Source organism: Myotis brandtii, unplaced genomic scaffold, assembly GCF_000412655.1.
Source record: "Myotis brandtii unplaced genomic scaffold, ASM41265v1 scaffold494, whole genome shotgun sequence".
Taxonomy (NCBI): domain Eukaryota; kingdom Metazoa; phylum Chordata; class Mammalia; order Chiroptera; family Vespertilionidae; genus Myotis; species Myotis brandtii.
Genome location: NW_005368860.1, coordinates 2324891 through 2337278, shown reverse-complemented (window position 1 = coordinate 2337278; position 12388 = coordinate 2324891). Strand labels below are relative to the sequence as shown.

Sequence of the window (12388 nt, the reverse complement as noted above, 5' to 3'; positions counted from 1 at the left end):
GAGGTAAGGTTAAGGAAAACTAACATTTATCTTTCTCTGTTCAAGTGACATCGAGCATTTCCTATATTTAAAGCTTTCACTTAGTATCAAGTGAGATTAACTTATGACTGAGCATGTGAAATGTGCAATTCCATACCATCCAGACCCACAAAACCAAAGTTTCCTATTTGTACTTACATAATGACAAATACAGTAATTTTCTGAGGCAATATGCACAGGCTAGTTTATTGGAGAAATTAAAAAACTTGTCACCGTCATTTCCTGCTTAGTCACGTAGCTGACATAAGCCTTTTAAAAATGAACTTGATGTGATAAATAGAAGCCATTTTGTTTTTGGCTAAGCTTTCCATCAATCTTTGAGGTACTACTCTTCCCACCTGCACTGCAGATGTGTAGGATCTAGCAGGACTGGGCTGGAAAGGGGGAGAGGCAAGACAGAGAACTGCAGTGCACCACCCCCTAAACCACATTCCCACGTAGTCACCCCACTGAAATGTTTTAGGAAAACCAGACATACTAATGTTCAACTGGACATTATTTTTAAATTATGTGCCCTTACTGTTCGATTGCCTGAAAGACTAAACATCAACTACTGTTTGGCTTTTCTGCATATGGTTATGTATAGTTCTATATTCGAAATTATAAACTTCTACAGATAAGGGCTTGGTTAACTGTTACAACAGGTGCATTATAAGTGTTCACTATCACAGTTTATCAATGTAGCTTATAGGTGTTTCACTTTGTTTACAGTTTATCCAAGATGCATAGTAATATTTCAGTTGTAAGAGTGGATTATGCTTTTCTAGGTCTCCTTGAGGCAGACTATTTATCTTCATAGAGAAACTGTTTACCTCAATAAAACATTTACCTTGATGCTTTTGAACCCCCCTATAAATTCCTCTGAATACAGGATCTGTCAAGTTGATACCAATATCTGCGGAAAGCAAAAGAAAAATAAATGATTAATCATGAAGAGCCTCTATGTGAAACCTTTGCTTTAAATAAAAGCTCATACTTTTCATCCTCACATTCATTCACTTCAACAAAATCTGAGTGCCTGCAGCTTGCCAGTCACTGTGTCACTGTGCTAGACACCTGGGCTACAAAGATGAGAGAGAGAATGCCTACTGTGAAGAAACTGGGAATTGGGAAGGCAGACCCACCGACAGACAGTAAGAAATGTTCCAAGCAGACACTGGTACTGTGGGACACAGACGAGGAACCCCGACCTAGTCTGGGAGCTGGCCCAAAGGCTTCCAGAAGAAGCGGTCCCTGAACTGAATCTTAAAGGCTGAGTTAGAGTTACCCAGTACAAGAGGGGAAACTGCAGACAAGAGGAAGCAGCAGGAGCAGAGCATCAGGGTGTGAAATAGCACAATGATTAGGGAGAACGACAGGCCATTCTAGCTGCTGGAAAAAAGTGTAGGGAAGGAGTGACCAGAAAAGGCCAGACTCAGCTGTTACAGACACTTGTCTTTAAAGTGTCAGATGCAGCAAGAAGCACTGATGGCTTTTAAGCAAAGGAGTAAGGTTTGCATTGTGGACATGTCATTCTGGAGTCTTTGTGGAGGGAAGGATTTGAAGGGAGCAAGGAGTCAGGATAGCTGCTTGAAACGGGTAAGAGCTCCCATTTACCATGAAGAGGACCTGGATTAGGGTAATGCAAGCAAAGATGCAGAGAGAAGAATAAATTGTTTATTTCCTTTACTCATCAAATATTTATGAAGGCCAACTCTGTGCCAAACAGTATGGTAAGGGGTTAGGGAACACAGAAATGAATAAGACCCAAGACTTGGTCCCGCCCTCCAGAAATTTATATGGGAACTACAAATATAACTGTGATATAATAAACTACACTGTAGCAACAGAAGGCAAGAAATGTTTATATTCACTGCTGTATCCCTAGAACAGTAATGGCGAACATATGACACACGTGTCAGAGGTGACACGCGAACTCATTTTTTTGGTTGTTTTTTCTTTGTTAAATGGCATTTAAATATATAAAATAAATATCAAAAATATAAGTCTTTGTTTTACTATGGTTGCAAATATCAAAAAATTTCTATATCTGACACGGCACCAGAGTTAAGTTAGGGTTTTTCAAAATGCTGCCACGCCGAGCTCAAAAGGTTCACCATCACTGCCCTAGAACCCAGCACAATGGTTGTGTGAAAATAATATAAATGGAGCCACTTCAAAATGGAGTCAGAGCAGCCACCCAGAGGAATTGCCTTGCACACCTTACTCCTCAAACTTTGGGATGTTTCAACTGGACAAAATAACTTTTGGGCTGGGCCAAACAATGGTATATTCCAATTAACTGATTACAAAGTTAACAGGAAAGCAGAAATCCTGATAGTTCTTTAGAATTAGTACCACCATGTGTAGCTAAAGAATAACTTGCACCTATAGAAATTCCCTCCTTAGCTCATTAACACCAACAGAAATTCCTTTCTTCTGTCTCCTTACCTTTCTCACAATTATCCCTTGCCTTCACCCCATAATTGTAAACTATTTAGGTTTCTGCCTGAATCAGTGTTTCCCAGAAGTGCAATTCTTTTTTAACTCAAATAAGTGCTTGTTGCCTCTCATCTTGGCTTTTCATTTAAACACACATTGTTAGCATAGGAACACAAAAAGGAAGCAATAACAGCTCTGGCAGTATGATGAGAAAAGCTTCACAAAAGAGGTCATCTTGAAGCTAAAACTAATGGAAAGGGCATTCTGCACACACATGTGTAGGTACAAGCCTGGAAGAAATTCACTGAGCCTGTAGAGCAGTGTCCTCAATGGAGAGCGATTCTGCAGAACCTCTCTTCTCCTGACTCTCCCCCAGCCCATAGCATTTAGCAACGTCTATATTCATTTCTAGCTGTCACAACCGGGAAAGTGCTACTAGCATCTAGGCTTCAGGCCCGGGATGCTGCTAAATATCCTACAAGGCAGACAGGCTAGCCTCTCACAACAAATAATTATCCGACCCAAACTATCAAGTGCTGTTCCTGATAAACCCGGCTGCAGAGGACAAGAGAACAAGGGGAAGAATAAGACATGAAGTCAGGTTGTGATGGGCATGGCCAATAACAATGTCATCCTTAGTTAAAATACATGCCCTTTAGCTTTTAGCACTAGGACAATCTCCATGTTTGTGGAGAGACAGCTGCCCATCAATAGACCCCTACATTATTGTTGCCGAGCTCCAGCTTCTCTTCAGTATATTCTCACTCTGCTTCTGCCAAGCTGACCCTCACTGTGCTCTGCTGCTTCAACATTAAGACAGACCTTGCAAGATGAAAGGAGTTTGGGTAATTCAAGAGACGTGGAGAGAGTATTCCACGAGAGAAAAGCACAATGCAGAAAACTTCAAAGATACGCAAAAGCATATGTCAGTGGAGGGTGGGAGATGAATTCACAACAGGTACTATTACAGTAAAGGGCTGTTAACACACAAATATCAAATACTATAAAATACAAATTCATTGAGAATGCCCAGATCACAGAAATCAGCACCTATTTTCTTTTCATAAGGACAGGAAATAAGATAGGGAAGGGGCAGAGTGGGAAAGGAAACCCTGCGAAGAGAGGAGGGGCCTTTCTGCCTAGAATGACCCGTCACAGGAGTCCGTCTAGTCATCCACCAGGTGATCATTAGGAGCAGTGAGCCCATCTGCATCTCTAGCCCATTTTCCCTTTGTGCAGCGAAGAAATTAGAATTTGTCCAAAGCAATCTTTTCCTAGAAACAAAGTGAAAAAACAAATGAAACCCAAATCAAGCAAATTTAGCAAGTACACTTTCTGATACTAATTTCAAAAGTGAATTAAAGATTAGCTTGGAGGCTCAATTATGAAACCTTTCCAATTTCCAAGTCCTTGTCTCAACCCTAATAGGAATGGATGCTAAATCCTTTTTCAATGCTTACACTGAGGCCAATTACAGGTGATCCCACTTCCCCCTACAACCCACCTCTTCCCAATACGAGTCAGTCTTTCAGGCCCTAAGTCTCAGCATACTTCAAAGATCTACATTCAGCTTTGGAACCAAGTGAGCATTGGGCTGTAGGGATATACTGCACAGCCACCAGTTTCTTCCCTTTTCTGCAAGAATCTCTTGTGAGCCCTAGCTGGTTTGGCTCAGTGGATAGAGCGTCAGCCTGCGGACTGAAGGGTCCCAGGTTCGATTTCAGTCAAGGGCACCTGCCCGGGTTTCAGGCTTGGTCCCAGTTGGGGGCGTGCAGGAGGCAGCCGATAGTCTTTCTCATCATTGATGTTTCTATCTCTCCCTCTCCCTTCCTCTCTGAAATCAATAAAAAAATATATTAAAAAAATCTCTTGACTTACTTCCTCTCTGAAATCAATAAAAAAAATATTAAAAAAATCTCTTGACTTATAGCCCCAAGCTTTTTTCTTTCTGACATGGTTTGTCTGAGGTGTATTCCTCAGCCTGTAATTAGAGCTGCTTTCTATACTTTGATGAATAGGCTCCATTACCTTAGTTAAGTTTGATGAATGTGTTCAAAACATGCCACCCCAAAATATGCAGCTTGGCATATTGGGTTCTTTGAGCTGAAGGCACTTGAGAAGTAGCAGGTGCGGGAAAGTTTCTCTCATCTCCCCCTTTCCAGCTAAAAGGTGCCCTTCCTATACCAGGCAGAGGACATTCTTACCACCAGAGACTGAAAGTCAAAGTCATAATGTATCTATATAAACAAACCCAAAATAACCCTTATCTTCTATTAGCTTCCCCTTATATTTCCTGGTCACTGTTCCACAATTTCAGTCCCTCTGTCTCACCACATCCTCACTGAAGCTTTTGGGCCTAACAGCTTCTTTGAGTCTTCATTTTCCATTTGAAGACTCCCATACACACGAAAAAATAAAATTTGTATGTTTTCTCCTATTAATCTGTCTTATGTCTGTTTAATTCTTAGGGCCAGCCACTGAACCTAAGAGGGTAGAAGGAAGTTTTTCCTCCCCTACAGAGGCAAATGCCTTCTTTTTCTGGACTCTGATTCACTTCTGTTTCCTGTAAGAAGTTCTCCTTGATATTGGATGGCCTCTGTGCCTCCCACTCCCCATCCACCTACTCACCTTATTCACCAGCAAGCAAACACCTGCAGGTGATTCAGATAATTAACAAGTCGCCCTGGCCAGGTAGCTCAGTTGGTTAGAGCATCCTCCCAATTCACCAAGGTTGCGGGTTTGATCCCACGTCAGGGCACATACAAGAATCAACCAATGAAAGCATAAATAAGTGGAGCAACAAATCCATACCTTCCCTATCTCTCTCTCCCCCTTCCTCTTTGTATCTAAAATCAATCAATAACTAAAGCCCTGGCCGGTGTGGCTCAGTTGGTTGCCAGTTCGATTCCCAGTCAGGGGACATGCTCAGGTTGCGGGCATGCAGGAAGCAGCTGATCAATGTTTGGCTCTCACAGTGATGTTCCTCTCTCCCTCTCTCCTTTGCTCTCTAAAAATAAATTTTTTATTTATTTATTTATTTATTAAACATATTTTTATTGATTTCAGAGAGGAAGGGAGAAGAGAGAATCACTGGCTGGCTGCCTCCCACACACCCCCTACTGGGGATCGAGCCCACAACCTGGGCATGTGTTCTGACTGGGAATTGAATTAGAGGTCGACACCCACACACTGAGCCACACCAGCAGGGCAATAAAAATTATTTAAAACAATAAAATCAATAAATAAAAATAATTAACAAGTCAATATAAAGGGAACCACAGAATGTTCAAAATTATCCTCTAAAAGTATTCAATCTCCAAGCAAGTCCCAAGAAATAAAATACAAGCAGGAACTGCAGTTCGGACAGAATGGGCTGTGGAGTCGGAATTCTGGCATCAGGACGACTGTGGGTAAATTAGCAGGCCTCTGGGCCTGTTTCCGCACTCTCGTAAGGGAGGCATAGAATTCCTCCTTTCCAGGATGAACTGAGGCTCAAACTGGAAAATGACCCTGGAAGCATTTTACAAACTGAAAGAGTTATAAAACGTAACTGTTATTATTATTATTACTGAGTGCAGTGCAGATTCTGTAACACGCCAACCACAAATGGAAATTTTGGTCAACATTACCTATTCAGGCATACCTCATTTTATTGCACGTCACAGATGTTGTGTGTTTTACAAATGGAAGGCAAGACCCTCCACCAGAAAGTGACTGACTCGCTTTACTGTGGTGGTCTGGAACCGAACCCACAATACCCGCTAGGTCGATGCCTGCACTGTCATCCCACCCTAAGTGATTAACCTCCCAATCCAAGACTGCATCATTAAGCAGCCAGATTTAAGTCAATCTGTTTATACTCAGACTCATGGGGGGGGGGGCAGTCAAAATGCTATTTAACTTGGTCAGAATCTTTTAAATTGAAAAGTTCCTATCAGAAGTATGTCTGGTATTGATAAACTAAAAAAAAAAGTAAAGAAATACTGTATGGCCCTAACCGGTTTGGCTCAGTGGATAGAGCGTCGGCCTGTGGACTGAAAGGTCCCAGGTTCGATTCCGGTCAAGGGCATGTACCTTGGTTGCGGGCACATCCCCAGTGGGGGGTGTGCAGGAGGCAGCTGATCGATGTTTCTAACTCTCTCCCTTTCGCTCTGTAAAAAAATCAATAAAATATATTTTTAAAAAAAGAAATACTGTATGAAAATCAATTTCTATCCAGCTCCAGCCAAAGACAATAAACATCTTGAAAAACTAAGTGAGAGATAGAACTGAGACAGAATGACCAGAATTTAATAAAGGCAAAGTGAAAAAGGACTACTTGTGATTTGGGGAGGGAGGGCAATTGAGGGACTCATGTTTAGTAGCATGTCACCTTACACTGATCAGTCATGTTTCTTTTCCATTTCTTTCTTTCTTTAGCTAGCTTTAAAAGCAGTACCAGCTTTACTGTTAAAAATTACTCCCAGGATTAATGAGTTTTATTCCTCAACACAAAGAGTGAAAAAAAAAAAGTTTGCAATCCCAAGAAAACCACATTTCCTCACTGTGTAGGCTCAGTGAATCATGTCTTATCACTGTCACCTACAATCTAGGGATAGAGAGGGACAGCAAATGGGGCATTTTAAAATTGTTTTAGACTTGCTTTGCCTTTAGATAGAACTTCACGCTCACAGAAAATACAGAACAGTAGAGAACAAGCCAGACACCACCACATACCAAAGAGACCAGTGGTTCTCAACCTCCCTAATGCCGCGACCCTTTAATACAGTTCCTCATGTTGTGGTGACCCCCAACCATAAAATTATTTTCGTTGCTACTTTATAACTGTAATTTTGCTACTGTTATGAATCGTAATGTAAATATCTGATATGCAGGATGTATTTTCATTGTTACCAATTGAACATAATTAAAGCATAGTGATTAATCACAAAAACAATATGTAATTATATATGTTTTCAGATGGTCTTAGGCGACCCCTGTGAAAGGGTCGTTCGACCTCCCAAAGGGGTAGCGACCCACAGGTTGAGAACCGCTGAAATAGACACATCCACAAGGCAACCAGCCAAGAAGCTCCTCTATACACAGGAAAACTAAGCTCCGCAAGACACTGGAGTCCCAATCCTCGCTCCCGCCGGGCCCCGCAGGGTCTCCTAAGTGCCGGGCAGTAAATATTCTTACCCCTCGGGTTCCTGCAGCCACGGAGCGGGGAAGTGGCGGGAGGTGCACGTGGGAAGGGGGAGACTATAGTGACTCGCCTCTTTGGTTTTTCAGTAGTTGTGCTTCCTTTTTTCTTTTTACTGATTACACACACGTTATAAGGAACACAAATCCTAACGGCGCCACGCGAAAACTTTCACAAACAAGCACACCTTGAAGGCAGCACCTACGCCGAGAAGCGGGCAGGACCGGCGCCCATCGGCCTCAGGCGCCCTGGCACCTTCAGAAAAGCCAGAGCTCATGCTGGGCCTGTGGCCGCGGCGAGCGGCGCCCGGGGGCAAAGAGCCCAAGGCCGGGAAAATCAGTTTCTTACCCACGAACTTGTAGCGACTCATGACCGCGGCGCCGGGCTCTCCTTGGCGGAAGCGGAAGTGGCTGCGGTCGCCCCGCCCTTCCGGCCTCCCCGCCCTCTAGCCGCCGGGCTTCCGTTTCCCGGCAGCCTCCGCGGCCGCTGAAGGTGAGCGGCCGTCATGGCGTTCTCGGCGCCGGCGGCCTACCTGACGCACCAGCAGAAGGTGCTGCGGCTTTACAAGCGGGCGCTGCGCCACCTGGAGTCCTTCTGCGTCCACAGGTGGGCGAGGGCCCGGCGCGCGGGGGGTGACTCCGGGGAAGCCGACGGAGGCCGCGAGTCCCCAGGGAGCCGACGTCTCAAGGACTTAGGGGACGGAGGGGGAAGGCGTCCCCTCGGCCCCGCAGACCCGGGTTCGAGGCCCCGCATCGTCGCCCCTGGGCTGCGAGACCTGGGAGAGCTGCTCTCTGGCCCGGGCCTCGGCTTTCTGCTAAGAACGCAGCACTCGGCAGGGAGGGTCACAGGCTGCCCGGTGCCTAAAGCTGCAGTTAGGCTTCCAGCGCTCGCTGAACAATAGCCGTCTGTACGGCCTATTTCCTGATGTTAATATGTGCATTCTTCATACTGTTATGTGCATTACTTTCTTAGGTCTTCACAGCAACGCTGAGAGTTAGGGACTATTTAGCCTTATTTTGCAGGTGAGGAACTAGAGACAGAGAGAGTAACTTGCTCAAGGTATTATAGCTGGTAAGTGGCCCGGCCAGGATTACAGCTCAGGTGCCCCAGTCCAAGCATCTCATCCTCCCAGCTTCCCGTGAGCTTCCTCCTTGTAGCTTCCTCCAGCCCTTTACTGCCCCCACCTCCCTCCGAGACTAGCCTTCGAGCATAGTCTTGAGACATAGATTATTTTCGTGGCCCAGGTGCAGTACAAGGTGAGGTGACAACCCAAATGTGCCTCCACTCCCTTATCAGAATCCGGAAACCTCAACCCAGGAGGAGAACTTCTGGGGAAAACCTCAAAACACTGGAAAAGGTCTGGGCGAGGAGATAACATTTCTAATCCTCCCACATCCTTTTGGTTTAAGGGACAAATACCGGTACTTCGCTTGTTTGATGAGAGCTCGGTTTGACGAACATAAGAATGAAAAGGACATGGTGAAGGCCACCCGGCTGCTGAGGGAGGCGGAGGAAGAGTTCTGGCACAACCAGCATCCTCAGCCATACATCTTCCCCGACTCTCCTGGGGGCACCTCCTACGAGAGATACGAGTGTTACAAGGTGGGTGCGGCCAGCCTGCGGCTGGCTCCTCCCGTTCCAGAGTTACCCTTGTCGGGGCAGCTAGATTTCCTTCCAGGTGACATTAAGACTTTTCTTGCCCTAACCGGTTAGGCTCAGTGGATAGAGTGTCAGCCTGCGGGCTGAAGGGTCCCAGGTTCGATTCCGGTCAAGGGCATGTACCTTGGTTGCAGGCACATCCCCAGGAGGGGGTGTGCAGGAGGCAGCTGATCGATGTTTCTCTCTCATCGATGTTTTTAACTCTCTATCCCTCTCCCTTCTTCTCTGTAAAAAATCAATAAAATATATTTTTTTAAAAAAATACTTTTCTTTCCAAATTCAGCTTGTGGTATCCTTTTGGCATAGCAGAATGCTAAATTACTTGGTAAATAACCCATTTTTGGACCTTAAGGTGAACCAGTCTGGATTGGTGTTTAGAATTTCTGAGAAATTCTAGATAATACTTCCAAAGAACATAAACCCACTGGATGTTTAGGAGGCACAGGTAGGGAAGGGGTGATGCCAGTTCTTTCTGAACGGGCCATGCTGTTTTTCAACCCCAGGCTGTTTTACTCAAAGGCATTCTCCCTGCTTATCTTCTGCTGCTCATTGCTTGCTTGGTGTCAAACCGTCTGACACTTGCAGTGGAATAAAAATGCACCTGGAGTTTGTCTGTTGTGCAGGACCTGTCAGCGGCATGTAAATGTAAATGTATCTTGTGTACTGACGCCATGATTTCCTCTCCTGACAGGTTCCTGAGTGGTGCTTAGATGACTGGCATCCTTCTGAGAAGGCAATGTATCCTGATTACTTTGCCAAGAGAGAGCAATGGAAGAAACTGCGGAGGGAGAGCTGGGAGCGAGAGGTGAGTCTTACCTGCGTTTTACGGGGTGGCTTAGCCCACGGGGTCAGCACCTGGAAGGAGCTCAGGTTTTGTCCCACTGACGAGGTCTGGAGTCCAGTTATGAGTTACTCTGGCCCCTTGCTTCTTAGATATACATTTCTCAGTTACATGGGACGCTTACACCCATCTTCCAAATTGGTTACACTGAGTTTCCTTCTGGGTTTTCTGGTCTCTAATTGTGCTTTTCCCCTTCTCCTCCTCCTCAGTCCTTTGCCTTTCCTTCCTGCTATGCCCTGTTATCCCTGAACCTTACTCCCCAGCAGTGCCTTGGACCCTTTTCGTGTCTGCTTCACATTTTTCAAAGCTTAATCTTGCTGTAGTGTGAAAGATATATTGGAGAGGGTAAGGTGACGAGTGGAGAGACCACTTTGAGGTTATTGCAGTTTATTCAAAAGATTATGGCAGCCAGCACTAAGGTGCATGCAATGAATATGGAGGGAAGTAGATTCAGGAGATAGTTGGAGGGATATAGAGATAGATTGGATGTGGGGGAGTGAGGGACAGTGAGGATCAAGAATGGTTTCCAGGTTATAAGCTTTAACATCTGGAGTTTGCTGGTGGTGTTTATTGAGATAGGAAAGGTGGGGTGTCGGGGCATTCTAATGCTCAGTTATAAGTGTGTTAAATTTAAGAATCCTAAGACATTACGTGCAGATGTCAGAAGGTGACTGGATGTGGGAATCTGGATGTCAAAGGAGCTTGAAAGACACTTGTGAGCTAACAGTTGTTTTCAACATCAGGGAGGTAGATGAGTCTTGACGGGAGACTAGAAAAATAAAAGTGGCAGGAGCTCCACTGGTCGAGGTCAGGAAAAGGAGACCGAGGAGCACCCGGCAAGGGAGGGACAGCCCGGAGGGTGTGCCGCGGGTCCCGGAGGAAGTGTTTCAGGAATGGCCAGGCCACGTCCTCTCACAGAGTGAGGACTGGGAATAATGTGCAGAGTTTGGCTGCAGGAAGGGCATTAGTGGGCGTGACCGGAGCCTTTTCTGGAGGGTTTAGTCACCTGACAGTAGTGAGCAGAGTGAGGAAGAGAAGACAGGAGGGAGAGAGGATTCTTGAGAAGTTCTGCTGAGAATAGTAACGAGACCAAGGGATTATTTTCTAAGACGAGAAATGATGGTGCGTAATTTGGAAGGAGGGAGAAGTTGTTAATGCTGATGAGGGATGGAAAGGTGGAGGGAGTTTCGAGAAGAGGCGTGGGACCCCGAGCATGCACGGAGGCCTGTCTCTGCATTGGGGAACTGGAGGTGCGGTGATTCAGGGAGAGCAGGAGGTGCACACTGCAGGTGATCACTGTAACCCTCTCTCCCCCGCACAAACCTTCCTCCTCTTGCTGTTGTCTCTGCCACATTGTTAAACAGCACATGTGCTGGAGGCTCAGGTTAACCACATTCCAGGATGGATTTTTCTGGAGGAGCTTCATAAAGTCACTGATCTGGAAAGCGGGTCTCTGGGCTTCCCCCTCTGTCAGGGCCGTGATCGTCTTGGAGATCCCTGAACTGGGGTAGTTGGTCAATATCAGGCATAATGGCATATTTTTCATGTGATTGTGTGTTGCTTCTTGTCCTGGTTGCTGTTGGAGGAGAGGGGCTTTAAAGTTAACATCCCTAATATACATGAATTGAGATTTCTTTTTTTGAGATTTCTTACTAGTGCTTTTGGAGAAGACTTAGCTGAGACACAAAAATCCATTTTTGTTGGGGGAGAGTGTAGGTGGGGAGACCATAACCAGGGGAATTGGAGTAGTAGTTGTCATGGTTTGGGTTAATGAATGAGGTGGGCGGGAGAGTTTTTCTCAACTTTGCTGTTTTAAGAACGGGAAAAGCTTTGAGGACATCTTTTCTGAGTTCAAGTGTGGGATCAAATAATGCAGGTATGAACAAACAACACTTCAGTAGTGAGGATCAGCTAGCATGTGATGTGACAGCAGGAACAAAGGTGACACTAACTGTACAGCCGGGACCGTCCGTTCAGCTCCTTTTCTAACTGGTCCCTCCTTGACCCCTTCCAGGTTAAGCAGCTGCAGGCGGAAACCCCAGTTGGTGGTCCCATCACTGAAGCTTTGCCCCCTGCCCGAAAGGAAGGTGATTTGCCCCCACTGTGGTGGCATATTGTGACCAGGCCCCGGGAGCGGCCCGCATAGAGACAGAGAGAGGAAGACACACCACCAGTCCTGCTTGCAAGTGAAATAAGTTACAGAAAATATACACACTTGCCCTAATAAAAATAAAAGGTATGACTGA

At 45.5% G+C, this 12388-nt stretch overlaps 2 protein-coding genes across 7 annotated transcripts in view; one reads left to right on the top strand and one right to left on the bottom strand.

Moving 5' to 3' along the window:
- The window catches only part of TATDN1 (TatD DNase domain containing 1), a 27064-nt gene extending 18988 nt beyond the window's left edge, over positions 1-8076 (bottom strand). For 3 of the 6 annotated variants that reach the window (XM_005876675.2, XM_014548067.1, XM_014548068.1), the window contains exons 1-2: positions 7991-8076; positions 869-934 (exon numbers count right to left, since the gene is read on the bottom strand). In XM_005876675.2, the coding sequence (XP_005876737.1) occupies positions 869-934; positions 7991-8012 (88 nt within the window). In that variant the 5' untranslated portion in view covers positions 8013-8076. The other 3 variants (XM_005876676.2, XM_005876674.2, XM_014548069.1) reach the window with 3 other exon arrangements.
- NDUFB9 (NADH dehydrogenase (ubiquinone) 1 beta subcomplex, 9, 22kDa) lies at positions 8072-12388 on the top strand. Its single transcript, XM_005876669.2, has 4 exons — positions 8072-8248; positions 9052-9244; positions 9993-10106; positions 12157-12388. Exons 1-4 carry the CDS (start codon positions 8148-8150, stop codon positions 12286-12288), a joined length of 540 nt encoding a protein of 179 aa, XP_005876731.1. The 5' UTR covers positions 8072-8147; the 3' UTR covers positions 12289-12388.

Excerpts from the sequence above, each read along its gene's own strand:
- NDUFB9 (XM_005876669.2), top strand. The coding sequence starts at position 8,148 with ATGGCGTTCTCGGCGCCGGCGGCCTACCTGACGCACCAGCAGAAGGTG. Across the intron at positions 8,249-9,051 it reads GAGTCCTTCTGCGTCCACAG|GGACAAATACCGGTACTTCG; the intron begins GTGGGCGAGGGC and ends TTTTGGTTTAAG. Across the intron at positions 10,107-12,156 it reads GGGAGAGCTGGGAGCGAGAG|GTTAAGCAGCTGCAGGCGGA; the intron begins GTGAGTCTTACC and ends GACCCCTTCCAG.